Source organism: Mobula hypostoma, assembly GCF_963921235.1.
Source record: "Mobula hypostoma chromosome 8 unlocalized genomic scaffold, sMobHyp1.1 SUPER_8_unloc_2, whole genome shotgun sequence".
Taxonomy (NCBI): Eukaryota; Metazoa; Chordata; class Chondrichthyes; order Myliobatiformes; family Myliobatidae; genus Mobula; species Mobula hypostoma.
This window is the reverse complement of record NW_026948125.1, coordinates 440,118-460,029: the sequence shown is the minus strand read 5'-3', so window position 1 is coordinate 460,029 and position 19,912 is coordinate 440,118. Positions and strand designations below refer to the sequence as shown.

General features: G+C 46.2%; 1 protein-coding gene across 2 annotated transcripts; it reads right to left on the bottom strand.

The window, feature by feature from the left end:
- Window positions 1–1,807: 1,807 nt before the first annotated feature.
- On the bottom strand, window positions 1,808–14,993 carry LOC134341175 (uncharacterized). Of its 2 annotated transcripts, none has more exons than XM_063038978.1 (4): window positions 14,283–14,440; window positions 9,699–9,845; window positions 3,837–4,067; window positions 1,808–2,079 (listed from the first exon to the last, which is right to left on the bottom strand). In XM_063038978.1, exons 1-4 carry the CDS (start codon window positions 14,437–14,439, stop codon window positions 2,054–2,056), a joined length of 561 nt encoding a protein of 186 aa, XP_062895048.1. In that variant the 5' UTR covers window position 14,440; the 3' UTR covers window positions 1,808–2,053. The 2 variants fall into 2 exon arrangements, with proteins under 2 accessions (XP_062895048.1, XP_062895046.1); XM_063038976.1 differs by lacking the exon at window positions 14,283–14,440 and adding an exon at window positions 14,473–14,993 and having other exon boundaries at window positions 1,813–2,079.
- Between the last annotated feature and the right edge of the window lie 4,919 nt (window positions 14,994–19,912).

The following is a 19,912-nucleotide window of genomic DNA, read 5'->3' as shown; positions in this document are numbered from 1 at the left end:
CGCAGTGCCAGCAAGATGGACAGTGTGGACCGCAGTGCCAGCAGGATGGACAGTGTGGACTGCAGTGCCAGTCGGTGCCAGCAGGATGGACAGTGTGGACCGCAGTGCCAGCAGGATGGACAGTGTGGACTGCAGTGCCAGTCGGTGCCAGCAGGATGGACAGTGTGGACTGCAGTGCCAGTCGGTGCCAGCAGGATGGACAGTGTGGACTGCAGTGCCAGTCAGTGCCAGCAAGATGGACAGTGTGGACTGCAGTGCCAGTCGGTGCCAGCAGAATGGACAGTGTGGACTGCAGTGCCAGCAAGATGGACAGTGTGGACCGCAGTGCCAGCAAGATGGACAGTGTGGACTGCAGTGCCAGCAGGATGGACAGTGTGGACTGCAGTGCCAGCAGGATGGACAGTGTGGACTGCAGTGCCAGTCGGTGCCAGCAGGATGGACAGTGTGGACTGCAGTGCGCGTCGGTGCTAGCAGGATGGACAGTGTGGACTGCAGTGCCAGCAGGATGGACAGTGTGGACTGCAGTGCCAGTCGGTGCCAGCAGGATGGACAGTGTGGACTGCAGTGCCAGCAGGATGGACAGTGTGGACTGTCGGTGCCAGTAGGATGGACAGTGTGGACTGCAGTGCCAGTCGGTGCCAGCAGGATGGACAGTGTGGACTGCAGTGCCAGCAGGATGGACAGTGTGGACTGTCGGTGCCAGTAGGATGGACAGTGTGGACTGCAGTGCCAGTCGGTGCCAGCAGGATGGACAGTGTGGACTGCAGTGCCAGTCGGTGCCAGCAGGATGGACAGTGTGGACTGCAGTGCCAGTCGGTGCCAGCAGGATGGACAGTGTGGACTGCAGTGCCAGTCGGTGCCAGCAGGATGGACAGTGTGGACTGCAGTGCCAGTCGGTGCCAGCAGGATGGACAGTGTGGACTGCAGTGCCAGTCGGTGCCAGCAAGATGGACAGTGTGGACTGCAGTGCCCGACAGTGCCAGCAGGATGGACAGTGTGGACTGCAGTGCCCGTCGGTGCCAGCAGGATGGACAGTGTGGACTGCAGTGCCAGCAGGATGGACAGTGTGGACCGCAGTGCCAGCAAGATGGACAGTGTGGACCGCAGTGCCAGCAGGATGGACAGTGTGGACTGCAGTGCCAGTCGGTGCCAGCAGGATGGACAGTGTGGACTGCAGTGCCAGTCGGTGCCAGCAGGATGGACAGTGTGGACTGCAGTGCCAGTCGGTGCCAGCAGGATGGACAGTGTGGACTGCAGTGCCAGTCAGTGCCAGCAAGATGGACAGTGTGGACTGCAGTGCCAGTCGGTGCCAGCAGGATGGACAGTGTGGACCGCAGTGCCAGCAGGATGGACAGTGTGGACTGCAGTGCCAGTCGGTGCCAGCAGGATGGACAGTGTGGACCGCAGTGCCAGTCGGTGCCAGCAGGATGGACAGTGTGGACTGCAGTTCACACCGTCAGCAGCTACCAGTCTGCGTACAACCAAAGGTTGGCCTCCAGCGCAAGCAAATCCCTCAGTGGGCAGGAAGAGAGTCTGATACATGGCACTGTCATAGAGCTGAACATTTCAGCACCAGACTCCACTCCCGTCAATCCTGGCTGTCCCAGCCTGGAGAAGAGGGGTGTCACTGGTGATAAAGGCAGAGAGTGCTGATAATCTCAGCATGGGTGGGGACAGAGACATGGGTCACACTGTTGAACTGTCAGCAGAATTGCATTGTGGAAGAGTGCTACCAAGTCCATTCTTGGGGCTCTGTCCTAATGTGGGCTGTTCAGGGTAATTTTCATCAACAGCAAGGAAGTACACATTACAGGAGTCACACCACGCTTTTATTACCCATCGGTAGGGAAGCAAAGAGAACACATGACACTTTCAATATAATAATTGATCAGACACCCTTGCTCAGATGAATGTCTGCGGTTTGTTTCTGGAGTCAGAGCTTCTGAGACCCAGATCAGTTATCTTCAGTGATGAGCCAAGAGCAGGTCAGGGCAGATGTGGAGAGGAACTGGCCTGGTCAGCAGATTCCCCGAACGATGGGTGGGTCAGTAGATCAATGCCCTCCTCCTGCGGGACTTCCTGGAACAGGAAATACAAAGAGCTCCATCAGCTGTATACAGACTGACTTTCCACCTTACAGGAGTGGGAGCTCAGTGCAGGAACATCACTGTGTGGAAACACAGAGGTGATACACACTTCCCCACTGGACCCCCTGTGCATTGTAAAGAGCCTAACAGACCACGTTCTGTTCACTATGGTGCTGCAGAAGGTTCACAAGGAGTAGTGAACACCTAGGGACACTGACCAGGCTGGGAAAGGGAAGCCTCAGGGTTTTCCTGGGGAAGGGTCCCACTGCTATAGATGGGTTTGATGGGAGAAGATGCTTCCACTTGTGCTTGGACTGGACGCAGGGTCATTCATACAAGACTGTCACTGAGAGGTCAGATAAAGCTCTGATCCTCCATTTTTTTCATCCATGTGCCTATATAAGCATTTCAGATATATTCCTAATGTATTAGCCTCTACCACCAATGAGATATCCCCGCATTCTTTTGAATTCCAGTGAATTCAAGTCCAAAGCCATCAAACACTCCTCAGATGATAAGCCTTTTAATCCCGGAATCATTTTTGTGAACCTCCTTTGAACCCTTTCTGATGCTGCCTGTATATTGAATTCCCACATGACTATCCCACATTTTGCCCTTTGACATCCATTTTCTATCTCTATTATAATTTGTATACCACATCTTTCCCAGTGTTTGGTGGGGGTCTGGGTACAACTCTAATCAGGGTCTTTTTACCCTTGCAGTTCCTTAACTCTACCCACAACAATTCTGATCCTATGTAATTTCTTTCTAATGATTTGATTTCATTTTTACCATCAGAGCCACATCACTCCCTCTGCCTACCTTCTTGTCCTTTCAATACAACGTGTATCCTTGGACGTTAATCTCCCAGCTATAATCTTCTTTCAGCCATGATTCAGTGATGCCCACAACGTTATACATGCCAATCTGTAACTGTGATACAAGTTCATCTACCTTATTCTGTATACTGTGCACAATTAAATATTAAAATTTCAGTCTTGTATTCACCCTTTTTGATTTTGTTCCCCTTTTACATTGCATCCCATCCTATTGACAGGAGTTTTGACCTATCAACAGCCTCTCCCTGCCAGGAACCTCTACTACTCCAACCTCAGCCCTATAACTCCGATTACCACCTCCCTGTCAAGTCAGTTTAAACCTTTCCAAACAGGTCTAGCAATCTGCCCGCAAGGATACGGGTCCCCCTCAAGTTCGGGTGTAACCGTCCCTTTTGTACAGATATTACCTTCCCCAGAAGAGGTCCCAATGACCCCTGCATCAGCTCCTCAGCCCTGCCAAATCATCTTTCTCTTATCCTTTCTGGCACATGGCTAGCCCTGGAGGGCCTGTTTTTCAGCTTTCTACCTAGCCCCCCAAAATCTGTCTTCAGGACCTCCTCACATTTCCAACTTGAGATGTCATTGGTGAGCAGACTTCTGGCTGCACCCTTTCCCTTCAGAGTGCTTCAGCGGAGCAGATAAGGTCAGTCAGCACTTACACTTTCCAAAGGACAAGGAGAGTTTCTATTAACCAGTTCTTTCTCCGTTACCATTAGATCAATGAGACGGAGAAGGGGTTGGCCCACCCACAATGCCACAGGGCAGAGTTCTTACGTCACATCTGCAACAGGATTCTCCAACGTCACTTCCCAAGCCCACAACTCTATTGCCCAGAGGCACAAGGGCAGCAGCTCCACATGCACTGCAATTAACAAATTGTTCAAAAGCATGATTTGAAAATTTTACTCACCCTGCCTCTCCATAATCTTCTCTCTGACTTTGGCCATCGCTGTCTTGTTGCTGGAATCCTTTAGAATCTTACCCGATGAGTTCCGCTGCTGCTCCCAGAAAATTCGCACAACCACCGAGTTAGTACCAAACACTCCCTGGTGAGCAACTGCCATCGACAAATTCTGTTTACCCAAGCACTTTTCCAGCAGGATCACAGCACAGATGTCTTCTTTTTCCCTCCCTGTATTACCTGTCATGTAAATAAATTAAATGGCTTCACTTCAGTCTTTTTATTACCAACTAACCCCTGTACCTTAAGGCAATGCTACAAAAGCACAAAACCTGAACCAGGAAGCTGACCTCGTCGTCCTGGTTGTATGACCCTATTCCAATTCCTCTAACCCCTCACCTCCCCAACTCCGATCTCCTCAGCTCTTTGATGCATCAGTGTGATCACAACTCTTTCTTCTGAACTCCAGTGTGTTCTGATTGAATCTTCCTCAACCTCTCCCCAGCAGCTGCTCATCCCAGGTTCAATTCATTGTGTCTGTGCTGCCCAGAGATGCCTTTATTTCTGATGCTCCAGGTCTGGTCTCCCCACTGATTCGTGATTGCCATTTGTGCTGGAAGGTTCTTTGATCTTGACTCTCCCATTGATGGAAATACCTCAACATCTACCCTGCCAAGCCTTCTGAGGATCTAATGCCCCCATTCCTTTCAACTCCAAGGAATATTGATAGCACGTGTCCGCTAAACCAGGCAGCAACTGGTAAACCTCTTCTGCACCCTCTCCAAACCCTCACCATCCTTCCTATAGTAGGGCGACCAGAACTCTATGCAATATTCCAGATGTGGCCTAACCAGAGTTTTATTAAGTTGCAACGTAACTTCTTGACTTTTGAACTCAGTGATTTGACTAATAGAAGCAAGCATTTCATAAGCCTTCGTAACCACCTTATTGATCTGTGTAGCCACTTTTAAGTCCTATGAACCTGGATGCCAAAGTCTCTTTGTTTGGCAACACTAATAACGATCTTGTGTAGTGTCTCTGTATTTTCCCTACCAATGTGCAACACCTTATATTTATCTGGATTAAACTCCATCCGCAAATTCTCTGCCCAAACAGCAACTGATCTATATCGTGTGGTATTCTTTGCCAGTTGTCTACACTATCCACAACTCTACTGATCTTAGTATCATTCACAAACTTACTAACCCACCCATCTATATTTTCATCCGGGTCATTTATATACATCACAAACAGCAGAGGTCCCAGCACAGATCCCCACAGAACATCACTAATCACAGACCTCCAGCTCGAATAAGTCCCTTCAACCACTACCCTCTGTCTTCCATGCGCAAGCCAGTTCTGAATCCAAACAGCCAATTCGCTGCAGATCCCATGCAGGTTAATCTTCTGGATTCGCCTCCCATGAGGGACTTTGTCAAACACCTTACTAAAATCCATGTAGACAACATCCACTGCCCTAACATCATTAATCTCTCTTTTCACCTTGTCATAAAATTCAATCAAGTTGGTCAGACACAAACTGTCTCACACAAAACCATGCTGGCTCTCCCTAATTAGGTTTCCAAATACTCATATCCTATCCCTAAGAATTCTCTCCAGCAATTTCCCTACAACTGACGTGAGACTCACCAGTCTATAAAGCCCAGGATTTTTCCTTGTTCCATTCTCAAATAGAGGTACAACATTAACCAATTGCCAGTCAACCGGGTGCTCGCCTATGGCTAAAGAGGACATGAAGATACTGGTCAAGGCCCCAACAATCTCACTTTGTGGATCCTTTAATAACCTGAGGTAAATCCCATTAGGCTATAGGGGCATTCACACCTTAATACTCATTAGGAGGCCCAACATTTGCTCCTCCTTGATATCTAAACATCTGAATGTATTTATACATTCAGCACTGATCTCCTGGTCCTCCGTGTCCTTTTCCTCGGCAAATAATGAAGCAAAGTACTCACTACGTACCTCACTCAAATTCTCCACTTCCAAGCCTTTATGCTTGAGTGGTCCTACCCTCTCCCTAGTTATTCTTTTGCTCGTGATGTATGTATAGAATGCCTTGGGATTCACCTTAATCCTACTGGCCAAGGACGTTTCCTGGCCCCTCTGTGCTTTTGGAATTCCCTTCTTCAGTTCTTTTCTGGCTTCTGATCGTTCTGAAGCTGTACATACTTTTCCTTTTTCTTCTTGACTAGATTCATCAATTCTCTGAACATCCAAGGTTCTCTTATCCTTCCATCCCCATCCTTTCTTCAAACAGAAACAGACCTTTCCTGTACTCTGTGCAATTGATCTTTAAACACCTTCCACATGTCTGATGTGGATTTGTCAGAAAAAAAATTCCAAAATAACTTTAAGCAACACACATCAGAGTTGCTGGTGAACACAGCAGGCCAGGCAGCATCTCTAGGAAGAGGTACAGTCGACGTTTCAGGCCGAGACCCTTCGTCAGGACTAACTGAAAGAAGAGCTAGTAAGAGATTTGAAAGTGGGAGGGGGAGAGGGAGATCCAAAATGATAGGAGAAGACAGGACGGGGACGGATGGAGCCAAGAGCTGGACAGGTGATAGGCAAAAGGAGTGTGAGAGGATCATAGGACAGGAGGCCCAGGGAGAGGAAAGGCGGGGGGGGGGGGGACCCAGAACTAAAGAGAGGACTTAGGAAAGCCAGGAGGGGCTGTGGAAAGTCCTTGGCAACTTGGATTAAGGTGAATCCCAGGGCATTCTATACATAGATCATGAGCAAGAGGATAACCAGAGAAAGGGTGGGACCATTTAAAGATAAAGAGGGGAATATTTGCTTGAGTGCGGAAAATATAAGTGAGGTACTTAATAGACCGCTTTGCTGAACATCTACGCTCTGTCCGCCAGAGAAAGCAGGAAGACCGCTTTGCTGAACATCTACACTCTGTCCGCCAGAGAAAGCAGGATCTCCCAGTGGCCACACATTTTAATTCCACATCCCATTCCCATTCTGACATGTCTATCCACGGCCTCCTCTACTGTAAAGATGAAGCCACACTCAGGTTGGAGGAACAACACCTTATATTCCGTCTGGGTAGCCTCCAACCTGATGGCATGAACATTGACTTCTCTAACTTCTGCTAATGCCCCACCTCCCCCTCGTACCCCATCTGTTACTTATTTTTATAAACACATTCTTTCTCTCACTCTCCTTTTTCTCCCTCTGTCCCTCTGAATATAGCCCTTGCCCATCCTCTGGGTCCCCCCCCCTTGTCTTTCTTCCCAGACCTCCTGTCCCATGATCCTCTCGTATCCCTTTGCCAATCACCTGTACAGCTCTCGGCTCTATCCCTCCCCCTCCTGTCTTCTCCTATCATTTTGGATCTCCCCCTCCCCCTCCCACTTTCAAATCTCTTACTCACTCTTCCTTCAGTTAGTCCTGACGAAGGGTCTCGGCCTGAAACGTCGACTGCACCTCTTCCTATAGATGCTGCCTGGCCTGCTGCGTTCACCAGCAACTTTGATGTGTGTTGCTTGAATTTCCAGCATCTGCAGAATTCCTGTTGTTTGTACTTAATGAGTACTTTGTTTCAGTAGTTACCAAGGAAAAGGAGGATCAGGAGATCGGTGCTGAGTGCATAAATATACTCAGGCACATAGAGGTCAAGGAGGAGTAAGTGTTGGGCCTCCTAATGAGTATTAAGATGGATGTCCCCAGGGCCTGATAGGATTTACCCAGGTTATTGAAGGAGGCAAAAGGCAAGATTGCTGGAACCTTGCTTGACCAGTATCTTAGTGTCCTCTCTAGACACAGTCGAGGTCCCAGAGGACTGACAAGCGACTATTGCTGTACCTTATTTAAGAAGGGAACACGGGAAAATCCTGGGAATTATTGACCAGTGAGTCTTACGTCAGTTGTAGGAAAATTGCTGGAGAAGATTCTTCGGGATAGGGTATATGAAAATTTGAAACCCATGGCCCATTAGGGAGACTCAACATAGCCTTGTGTGGGGCAGGTCGTGTCCTACTAACTCAATCGAGTTTTTTGACAAGGTGCTGAGAGAGATTGTTGAGGGTAGGGCAGTAGATATTGTCTACATGGATTTTAGTAAGGCATTTGACAAAATTCCTCATGGAAGGCTGATCCAGAAGATTAAGATGCCAGGGGTCCGTGACAAACAGACTGTCTGGACTCAGAACTGGCTTGTGCATAGAAGACAGAGGGTAGTGGTTGAAGGGACTTACTTAGGCCAGAGGTGTTGTTGAGCAGAGAGATCTTGAAGTCTAAGTTCATAGCTCCTCGATGTGGTTAAGGCAGCTTATGGAATGCTGGCTTTTATGAGTTGAGGCAAAGTTCAAAGGTTAAAAGATTATGTTGCAACTTTATAAAACTCTGATTAAGCCACATCTGGAGTATTGCATACAGTTCTGGTTGCCTCACTATAGGAAGGACATTGAGGCTTTGGAGAGGGTGCTGAAGAGGTTTACCATGCTGCCCGGTTTAGAGGGCATGTGCTATCATGAGAGGCTGGATAAACTTGGGCTGTTTTCTTTGGAGCCTCGGAGGCTGAGGGGAGATCTGATAGAGGTTTATAAGATCATGAAAGGCATAGAATAAACAGGAAGTATCTGTTTCCTAGGGCTGTAATATCTAATACCAGGGGGCATGCATTGAAGGTTAGAGGTAGGTTGAAAGGGGATGTGAGAGTAAATTTTTTACTCAGAGAGTGGTGGATGCCTGGAGTGTGCTGTCTGGGAGGTGGAGGTAAATACATTACAGGCTTTTAAGAGGCATTTGGATAGGCACCTGAATGTGAGGAAGATGGAGGGAAATTGACATTGTGTAGGTAGGAGGGATTAGTTTTTTTGGGTGTTTTTGAGTTACTTTTTAGCTGGCTTGGCACAAAATTGTGATATGAAAGGCCTGCTCCTGTACTGTACTGCTCTTCGTTCTATGCATGGTTATGGGAGCTACTGTCACATTACTGTCTGCCTGAACAGTCTGGCCTTTCTCCTCTGACCAAGGCACGTTCACTCACACAACTGCCACCCGCTGGAAGTTTTGTTTTGTTTGTTGCACCATTCTCTGTAAACCTTGGCACCAGCAATCATTCCATTGGTCAAAGTCACTTGCGTCATAATTCTTCCCCATTCTGATATTTGGTGTGAACAACAACTGAGCCTCTTGACCTCTATTGAGCACTGAGTTGCTGCCATATATTTGCATGAACAAGTAGATGTGCGTAATAAAGTGGCCTCTAAGTATATTTTAGGTGAGGGGACCAAATCTGTGTGCCCTCAGCAACATCTCGTACAACTGCAAAGAAACCTCCCTGTTCTCCAATGCCAACCTCTTTACAATAGACCACTTGGCATCTGACCTGCCCGCTCATGCACCTGAACACCAAAGTCATTCTGTTCTTCATTCATTTGCAGTCTGACTATATTTAGATAACAATCTGCCTTTGATTGGACTGTCTTTTCCCAGGGCCTCCATGTGCGCTTTGTTATTCCGTCAGGTTTTGTTAAATCTGCTTCAACTGTCCTTTTCTGGTAGCACATTCCACATCACTGCTGAGAATAAACCTCTCAAAGGACCTTCCATCATAGATGGAAACATTCAGTCCATCGTGAATGTAAAGATCTCTCCAGCTTCATCCCAGGATGTCTTACTGAAACTATTAGCTCCATAACCCACTGAAGTATTGGATCAGGGATGGACACTGGCCTAGGAGGCCTGGAATAACTCAGCTACTTGAAAACAGGAATTCAATCCAACCGAGAGAGCAGAGGGGGGAGGGCACCCCCGGTGCTGCACTGGGAGTGTTCCTTGGCACAAGGGACAAAGACACACTGAAATCTCCAGAGGCTCGAATGAAGATCCTACCTTCAATCCACTGCAGAGCGTTGCGGAGATCCTCAGTTTCACGGGACACTTTGTAGACAAAGAGAATAAGTGGAGCCCCTGGTTCTTCAGTAATGTTCAGTTTTTTCACAATTTCGTGGTGAATTTCCCCCTGACCATAACACTCCACTGGTACAAAACACAACATGTCCATCGTCACCTTCTTTCACATCCACAGGTCCCCATCACAATCCCTTCCACCCTCCCTGACCGGACCCTGCTCAGCTCCTCCTGTGCCTCTCCCTTCACAAGAACACGAATCGGCCAGTAACCTTTCCCATCATTCAACATGATCTGCCCCAGATCTCAACTTCTGTCCCAGTAGTAGTAGTACTCCTACTAATACTCCTACTAATACTACTACTGCTACTACTACTAATACTACTACTACTATGTCCGGCTGTTTAGATGCATCTAGGCGTATTACAGCCCTCCGCAGGATGTATAATTAATTATAGGACTTCAAAGAACTCAAATTCTCGAATACAACCTAGTCTCAGGTATAAACTGAATAATAGACTCTTCAATCAGATGTTGATTCTCTTGATGGCCAAACAAAGATTTAATAAAAAACCAAAATAAATTTAAGCCAGATAGCCTCTTGAACAAAATGCTTCTTTCAATTTTGTATCAATTACAGCTCAGCAAAACATGCTGGACTGTTTCTGGACTACCACAGTCACATAATCCAGTAGGATGCTTTCCTGTGTAGCCCACAATGCCCCAACTTAAGTCTTGTTAATTTCACCATAACTCTACGACATAAAAGGTAACAGTCTGAGACATTTTTAGCTAGTGGGTGACTAGAAAAATAATGCCTGCCCCTTAATTCATTTTTCCAATCCTCCTGCCACTTCCTCTCTATACCTTTTTCAATCCTACTTCTCAATTCTGCTCTCCTAGGGGAACTCTAATTTCTACTTGCCTGCTCTGTAAGGAAGACTTTGCAATGCCATCCACAATTTCATTTCCATCCACCCCAGCATGCCCAGGTATCCATGAAAATCTAACTGCATAACCCATTTTCCCTACTCTAAACAACACAAAGAGAATCTCAATAATTATGTCAGGATGAGCTTTTGATTTACTCCCTTTTATAGCCTCTAAAGCAGCAGCAGAATCCAAGCAGATGATAACCCTACATGGTCAAGTGTCTTCTATCCACCATAAGGCCCAGAGGATCGCTAATAATTCTGTTGCAAAGACAGAAACACCATCTGAAACCCAGTGACCAATCTTAACTCCAAGTTGAGACACATATATCCCAAATCCTGCCCTACTGCTCTCTGGGTCCACTGAGCCATCAGTAAAAATCTTCAGCTAAGATCATATGCTCTTTCAATATCTAGAAATACACTTACCATTACTTCTCTATTTTGAAAGGCTTTATTAATATCATGATCCAAAAGGGCAACAGATTTCATTGTTGATCTTCCAGTTCTAAAACTATTTTGATAGGCAGCAAAATGTCCCTTATTTTCCAAAAAATAAACAAGTCTGTTGGTGACCATTCGTTCCATAGTTTTACAAAGCACTGACGTTAAAGCTATAGGCCAATACGAACTAGGCGTAGAAGCGTCCTTACCTGGCTTTAAAACTGGAACTACCACCGCATGCTTCCATTCTACTGGTAATTTTCCTTCTTTCCACACTGAATTAAAGAATGCTAGAATTTCTGTTAATACAGAGTCATCTAAATGCTTAAGCAATTCATAACACAGTCCATCCCTACCAGAAGAAGTGTTTGAACCTGATTGGACAGCTTCCTGTAATTCCTGAAGGGAGAAAAACACATTTATGGAACTATTATCATCCAAACTCTTGTCCAATTTCCAACTTTCCTTTAACATAATTTCCTTTCTCAAATCATCTAACTCTCCAGAACTGTGTAATGCTTGGAACACCTCTACAAACATATCAGCCTTTTCCTTATTGGTTACAGCTTCAATATCTCCTTCCAGCAAAGCTGGGATAGATGGTTTCCTATACATCCCTGACATTCTGTGAATTATTGTCCATAGCTGCTTTATAGGTGTCTCAGGGCCCAGGGTTCCACAAAATCTTCTCCAACTATCCCTCTTTGCATTTTTAATTACTCTCCTTGCTACTGCTCTTTCCTTTTTATACTCCATAACATTATCTAACACTTTCTTAATTTTCTGCAAGCTCTATTTCTGTTTCTTACTGCTATATCACAATTTTTATTCCACCACGGAACTAATGCTCGAGCCTTAAGTACATTCCGTAGCGGAATAGTCAACTGAGCAACTGAATGAATTATAAAACAGAGGGATTCATTCCAATCGTCTATGGAGCCCTCGCTATTAATCTCTTCTATTATATCCATAGCTTTCTCCTGGTACTCATCCCAATGGGCCAAAGAAAAATTATACCTACCAGACCTCTCCTCAACTTCTACTATCAAATTTCTACCAAATCTACATAATATAGGATAGTGATCACTTCCTAGTGTGTATCTGTCCATAACATCCCATTCCCCAACCCTAGCTAAATTTGAGGAAGTGATAGATAAGTCTAAGTGACTACAAGTATTCTTTACAATATTAAATCTTGTAGACCTTCCGTCATTTAGCAGTACCATGTTGTATTTATCTAGAAACTCCTCTATTATCGCTCCATTACTATCTTTACGTTCACTACCCCATATAGGATTATGGGCATTGAAATCTCCAACCCAGATTACTGGGGATCTTACCTTATTCATAATTTAATCCAAATCTGATAACATCACATTACCTGGATTATAAAAGTTAATCAAATTTATTTGACCACGAGAGCTCCAAACCTCCACAGCCACAATTTCAAGGTTAGATTTAAAATCAAGACTTCTAAACTGGAGTCCTATTTGTATGAAAGTTGCACACCCTCCACCAGATTTACCTGTTCTGTCAGCTCTCAAACTATCATATCCAGGGATCACAAAATCTAAATGAGGCTTTAACCACATCTCCTGTATACAGATCAAATCACGCTTGTCTTTAAAAGTTCCAACAAATCTTTTTAATTCTTGACCATTTGCAGATAAACTTATTGCATTCCATTGTAATATTAAAAACATCCAAATACTAATTATTGGCCTCTTCATCCGCATAAAGCTCCTCCGTACTCTCTGATCCTGACAACTGGGAAGTATTCAGTGATTGTTTGTCTGTCAAATAACCATATAACTATATAACAATTACAACACGGAAACAGGCCATCTTGGCCCTTCTAGTCCGTGCCAAACTCTTATTCTCACCTAGTCCCACCCACCTGCACTCATGTAATTTTTATGGCGAAATCTGTTTTATATCAAGGAATCTCTCTGCAGCTCCAACAACTACTTTTATCATATCCGACCTCTTGGCTGTAGTTTTAGCCCCAACCAGTACATCAACAACAAATGCCAAAAAAGACTCTTTAGTCATCAACAACATGCCTGAAGGAACCATAGTTGGAGAACTCGGAATGAACTGACTCCCCATCATTCCAATCTTCTCTTTACTTATCCTTTGCTCTCTATCAACTTTCTTTACTGCCTCAGCATATGATATTTTTTGTTGGATACTAACATCCTGAATCTGCTTTGCCTTACTAAAATACTCACATCCTCTGAACGCCGCTATATGATCCCCTCCACAGTTACTGCATTTAGGCACCGCTGCCTTACATGCTTTAATATCATGATCCTCTCCACATTTCATACATCTTCTTTTACCCCGACATGAACCAGCAACGTGTCCAAATCTCTGGCAATTATAACAGCGTAAGGGAGGTCTAATGTATTCTCTAACTTGATAAGACATGCACCCAAGATAGACTCTAGTTGGAAGAACATCACCTGCAAAAACCAGAAGAACAGGGGAATCCCAATTACCACCTTCTCTCGATTTTAATCCTTTGGCTTCAATCACTCGACCACCAAAATTTCCTTTTCAGTCATGCCAAACCAAATACCATATACTATCCCCTTAACTCCCTTCCTTTCTTTCAGAGTAATACACTCCACTTTCACAACCAATTTTCCCACCATTGTAGCATTGTTATTTTGGTCAATATCTTTGCAACAAATTTTCAGCAATCCATTAGACAAAATCTTGGCCTGTAATCCTTTACCTATTTAGTTCTCTCATGCTGCTGCCACTTTCAAAGGATTAAGGGCTCCTTTCTTCTGATCTTTAATTTTATACAGAACTATAAATTCCTCCAATTCACCCATTTTCCTCAATTTGTTGTCCCCCATTACTTCAGGTCTTTCACTTCATGCAATGCTTTTTTGGCTACCCTTACTTCTGGAGCATTCCACAATCTCCCGCCCTCCTCCTTCAGTCTCAACCCTCCCTCTCCCTTTTGCAGCCATAGGCTACAAACGAACCCTTTCCAAACTACTAGGCTTCTCCACATCAAAGTGCCCACCCACTGAATCAACGGCCCCCAGCCAGCAGTTGCACTGAACTCCAGTCAGCCTATTCAGCTCGACCAATGAACTCCCAGCCTGTCCCTTCACCACCCTCAACTCCTCCGTTCGTTATATATACCCCTCCCTCCCCCCCCCCCCATACATACCCACCCACCAGCGGACCGTCCTCCAGCTCCGCCGGCGCAGAGAATTCCCGAGGTTCCTCTCCCTCTTCTCACCCATTCCGGCATGAAATGACACCCTGGATCTAGACTCTCGCACCATCTCCGCGTACCCTCGCCCCCCGGCTCTGAGATGGTTCATCCCCGAACCTACACTGCTGTGTCCCAGTCCCACCTTGGCAATGGACGGTCTGCGGTACAAAGTACCGGTAGCAGTACTTGATTAGTCGGATACACGACCGATAAAGGTTTAGTCTGGCGATTTGTCGAAAAGAGATTCCATGCTTCCGGCATAAGTAGAATACGACTAATCCACCGCAAACCAATATCATGGGCCAGGGACGGTAGTTCCGGAAAACGCCACCGAACAAAGGCCAGGTCGAGGTCCGGTCATGGGAGCTAGATGACTTCCATTGCTCCATATATTCTCCACAGCACTCGCGGTCGCAGCGAAATAAACAGCAGGGTTTCCCAGCCCGGCGGCTTCACTGGCTGCTCAGTAAAGAGCAACCAGCCGGTGATATTACGAACTTCCGATCTGTCAGGAAGCGGGCTTGCATCTCCTGACCAGCGGGAAGTGCAGGGTGGTGGTGTCTTGGAGAGGCAGATCTTTAGCTGCTCGTCAATGTGGTGAAGGACAGTAACATGGGAGGGGTTTGATATGTGAAAATTACCGCGAAATGTCAGGTGGTGAGGAAAGCAAAATGCATGTTGAAAGGCCTCGATAGAGAGGATGTTTCCTACGGCAGGGGTCTAGCACCAGAGGGCGCAGCCTCTCAAAGGAGGAGCGTTCTTTTAGAACGGAGATGAGGGGGAATCTCTTTAGCTAGGAATTCGTTACCACAGCCGGCTATGGAGGCCAAGTGATTGGGTATATTTATAGATATTTATTTATTTGCCCTTGTGGCTACGGGGGTCAGGGGGTATGGAGGGAAGACTGGGGCGGGGTTCTGAGTTGGATGATCAGCCATGATCATAATAAATGGCGGTGCAGGCTCGAGGGGCCGAATGGCCTACTCCTACACCTATTTTCTATGTTTCTATTCGTGACTGGTCAGAGCACAAAGGAATATAAGGAGAAGGCAGGAGATTGCGGCCATGATGAAGCCGACTCGATGGGCGAATGGTCTAGTTCTGCTGCTCTATCTTTTTATGGTCTTATAAGTTAGCAGAAAAGGTCAAAGGCCGTGGGGAGCATTCTGACAGGCTGCATCACTGTCTGCTATGGGGTGGTGGAGAGAGAAGGGCTGCTGCACAGTACTGACCGAAAAAGAAGCTGCAGAGGGTCGTAAACTTAGTCGGCTCCATCTTGGGTACTAGCCTACCCAGCACATCTTCAACGAGCGGTACCTCAGAAAGGCAGCGTCCATTATTAAGGGCCTCCAGCACCCATTATATGCCCTTTCCTCACTGTTACCATTAGGTAGGAGGTACAGAAGCCTAAAGGCACACATTCAGCGATTCAGGAACAGCTTTTTCCCCTCCGCCATACGATTCCTAAATAGACATTGAACCCGTGCACCTTACCTCACTTTTTAAAATATATATTTCTTTTTGCACGATTTTAATCTATTCAATTTACGTATACTGCAATTAATTTATGTATTTTTAATTACTATTTCGTTTTTCTTCTATATTATGCATTGCATTGAACTACTACTGCTGACTTCCTTCTGGAAAGCTTACAGGGCTATTAAAACAAAACCTCACGCCATCTTAAAGAAGTTTCTTCTCCTTGGCCGTAAATCTGGTTGACCATTCGTTGGCCCAGCACTCACCTCGATTACCCGTATTACTGCACCGTAACCACTTTTTATTAGTGTGGGTTACATTCTAGATACATATTGTATTAATTTATTTCAGGCCCTCCGACCATCAAAGTGGATTGAATTCTCAACAATAAGCTCCAACGATTACGTGCACAATATTATTTATTTATATGTGATGGACATTTACTTTATTTTGTTTTATATAGTATTGTTGTGTTTGTTAGTTTAAAAATATTTTGTCAATAGAATTTCGATCTAAATTTATACTGGAGTGAATTAAATTGTTTCCTGGCGAATTGTAAATTTATATGGGTGAGTCAATATTCATACAGTAATTCACATCAAAGTTGCTGGTGAACGCAGCAGGCCAGGCAGCATCTCTAGGAAGAGGTGCAGTCGACGTTTCAGGCCGAGACCCTTGTCAGGACTAACTGAAGGAAGAGTGAGTAAGAGATTTGGAAGTTGGAGGGGGAGGGGGAGATCCAAAATGATAGGAGAAGACAGGAGGGGGTGGATGGAGCCAAGAGCTGGACAGGTGATAGGCAAAAGGGATATGAGAGGATCATGGGACAGGAGGTCCGGGAAGAAAGACAAGGAGGGGGGGAACACAGAGGATGGGCAAGGGGTATATTCAGAGGGACAGAGGGAGAAAAAGGAGAGTGAGAGAAAGAATGTGTGTATAAAAATAAGTAACAGATGGGGTACAAGGGGGAGGTGGGGCCTTAGCAGAAGTTAGAGAAGTCAATGTTCATGCCATCAGGTTGGAGGCTACCCAGACGGAATACAAGGTGTTGTTCCTCCAACCTGAGTGTGGCTTCATCTTTACAGTAGAGGCGGCCGTGGATAGACATTACAGTGGATACCTGTTCAATTTTTTATGTTTGTGTATATTCAAATCATATGTTTATTTAATGGAATTTATCATCACCATGCAACCCATTTGTTCATTATTCCCATGCATTGTAGTGAGCTACGTTGCTGTTCATCTAGGATCTGAAGGTCGCTAATTCGACCCTCAGCTGTGGCAGCATTTGTGTTCTTGAGCAAGGTACTTAACCACACATTGCTCTAGTGTCTGTGCGAGGAGTGGTGCCCCAAACAGACTTCCAATCTGCGCCTTGTACTGCATGAAAATGTCCGATGCAGGCCTCTCATGGTCTGTTCCCCTATGTCACAGTAATAGCTGACTCAGTCCAAGCTTACAGTCAGAAGGTTACATTGAAAAGTAGCTAGAGATCTCCCTCGGCAGGAATGGAGACGGCCATCTGCCCTTCCAGACTCCGCCTGCCAAGCTCATTTCTCATCATTGATTAACTTATTCGAGTTCTGATGAAAGGTCGCGGCCTGAAATATTGTTTACTCTTTTCCAAAGATACTGCCTGGCCTGCCGAGTTCCTTGGCAGATGAAACCCCATCTCCTGCTAGATGACCATCCAATCAGCACTGACAATTGATGAAAGAGGTGATGATTCAATCAGGAGATGACCCAGACAAGGTCTACATTTGCTACAGGACCAAAGTTGGTGCCAGGTAGTTGGGGCAGCTTGCATCTCTTGAGGAGACATGGGTTCCATCTCTGACAAAACCTCTGATACCAAGGCAGGAAATTGCAGAGGATGAAGGGGGAGGGGCGGCGTCAAGAATGAGGAAGTGACTTTTCTGAAACATCTCAGTTCCTAAGGGCATAGAATAAGGGGGTTCTGGAGATGTTTCCCCAGTGAGAGTCTCAATTCAGGAAGCAGAATTACAAAATCAGGGCAGCTTTTGAACACTGATGGTGAGAACTTCTGACAGAAGGTGGGGAATCTCAGGAATTCTCTTCTGGGAGAGAAGTGGGGGAAACAGATGAAAGAGGTAAATGTTGGGGTGAGGGAAGTAGATGATGGGGAATCGGAACAAGAGGAGGTCAGGGGTATATTGTATTAAATTCAGATTTAGTTATTACATGTGCATGGAAACGTGCAGTGAAATGTGTTGTTTGCATTCATGATCAACACACCTAAGGATGCCTGGGGGCAGTCTGCAAGTGTCACCATACATTCTGGCACCAACATAGTACTGCCACCATTCTCAGCAGAACAACCCTGAGCACAATAAAACAAAATACACAAGCAATAATGAACAACAGCAAAAAAAATCCCTTTCCCCCACTCTCACACACGGACTGTCCTCTAACTCCTGGACAGGTCACCGGGCCTCCAGTCTCTAGGCTTCCGCCTTTGGGCTTCCACTTCTGATTGACCTTCCGGCTCTGATCTTCAGTATAGAGCTGTGGATTAGCTGCCGATGGTACCCTGAAATCCAGGCTCACCAGGCAACTGACCAGCCCTCATGCCTCCTGCTCACATAGGCATCTGAAACCAAAACTCACCAACCTGTGACACTCTAACATTCATGGATATTCTTCATCACCCATCTTCATCTTCATTGACCGCAGAGCAAAGGCCTGAACTCCAGATGTCTTTGTACTAAATACTGGCACAGGTTGGAAGGGTTTTGTGTTCTTATGCAGTGAGAGAGCACAGCAGGAATGGACAGGGCCCGGGCAGGCATGAGGGGATTGTGATGGATACGAAAGGTCATGTTGTGTTTTGTACCAGTGAAGTGTTATGGTCAGGGGAAAATCCACCACGATATTGTGAGAAAACCAAATATCTCCATTCTCATAGAACCAGGGGCTTCATTTGTTCTCGAAGTCTCACGGGACACTTTGTAGACACTCAGCAAAGCGCTGCAGTAGTTTGAAGGTAGGACCTTCATCAGAGCCTCTGGAGATTCCAGTGTCTCTTTGCTGTATAACTAACAACCTTGTGGGGAATGAGACAGGGCAAGTGACAGGCATGTGTGATGGGAACACTTTGGATCCAGTGATCTTAATTCCATTAGTTTCAGGATAAGACTGGTGCTCATCTGAGATTCTAAACTGGGATATCAGAAGGGATCTAGCCCCTTGCCCTCATCCCTTCCCTCTCCCTCACCCCATTTTTTCTGCCTCCTGTCTGCTTATGTGGCCACTTTCAGGGAGCTGTGAACTTGGACCCCAACCAAGATCCCCCGGTACATCAGCACAGTTAAGGGTCCTGCCATTAACTGTGTACTGTGCTGCTTACCAAAGTGCAAGACCTCACACTTGCCCGATTAAACTCCATCTGCCATTTCTCTGCCAATATCTGCATCGGATTTATATCCTGTTGTACCTTTGGCCGTCTTCTATACTGACATCACCATCATCTACAAACCCACCTATACATGCTTTCATTCAGGTCATTTATACACATCACAAGGAGAAGAGGTGTAGGGGAAGGAGGGGTTAACAGAGACAGTGCGGGGTTCAGGGGAGGTCACATAGATGTGGAGGGGTGTAAGGGCCAGATCTGGTCCAGCTGAATTCCTGGTCAGTGAAGCCGTACTCACCCAGGAAACTAGAGAGTGCCCCATCACACTCCTCACTTGTAGGACAGGAGATGTGGCAGATGTGGAGTGCTTGGACTCACCCCACCCAGGGAAGTGGGCAGTGTCCCATCACACTCCTGACTTGTAGATGGGCGGCAGTAATGTGGCAGATGTGGAGTGCCTAGACTAACCGCACTCAGGGAAATGGAGAGTACATGGACTGACTCCACCCAGGGTAGTGGGGGGTGGCCCATCACACCTGTCCTGCAGATGGGGGAAAAACCTTGAGGTGTCAGGGGTGAGTGAAGCCCCAACCCTGATCCAGTTTAGTTCTTGGTCAGTGGTGAACTCCCCCACTGCCCAGGTTGTAGAGGTTGGGTGGACAGTGTGGTGGGCACAGCACGGAACACTTCGGGTGGACAGTGTGGTGGGCACAGCACGGAACACTTCGGG

Excerpts from the sequence above, each read along its gene's own strand:
- LOC134341175 (XM_063038976.1), bottom strand. The coding sequence starts at position 14,719 with ATGGAGCAATGGAAGTCATCTAGCTCCCATGACCGGACCTCGACCTGG. Across the intron at positions 9,846-14,472 it reads GCAGACCGTCCATTGCCAAG|TGGAGTGTTATGGTCAGGGG; the intron begins GTGGGACTGGGA and ends GTTTTGTACCAG. Across the intron at positions 4,068-9,698 it reads CGCTCTGCAGTGGATTGAAG|GTAATACAGGGAGGGAAAAA; the intron begins GTAGGATCTTCA and ends TTTACATGACAG.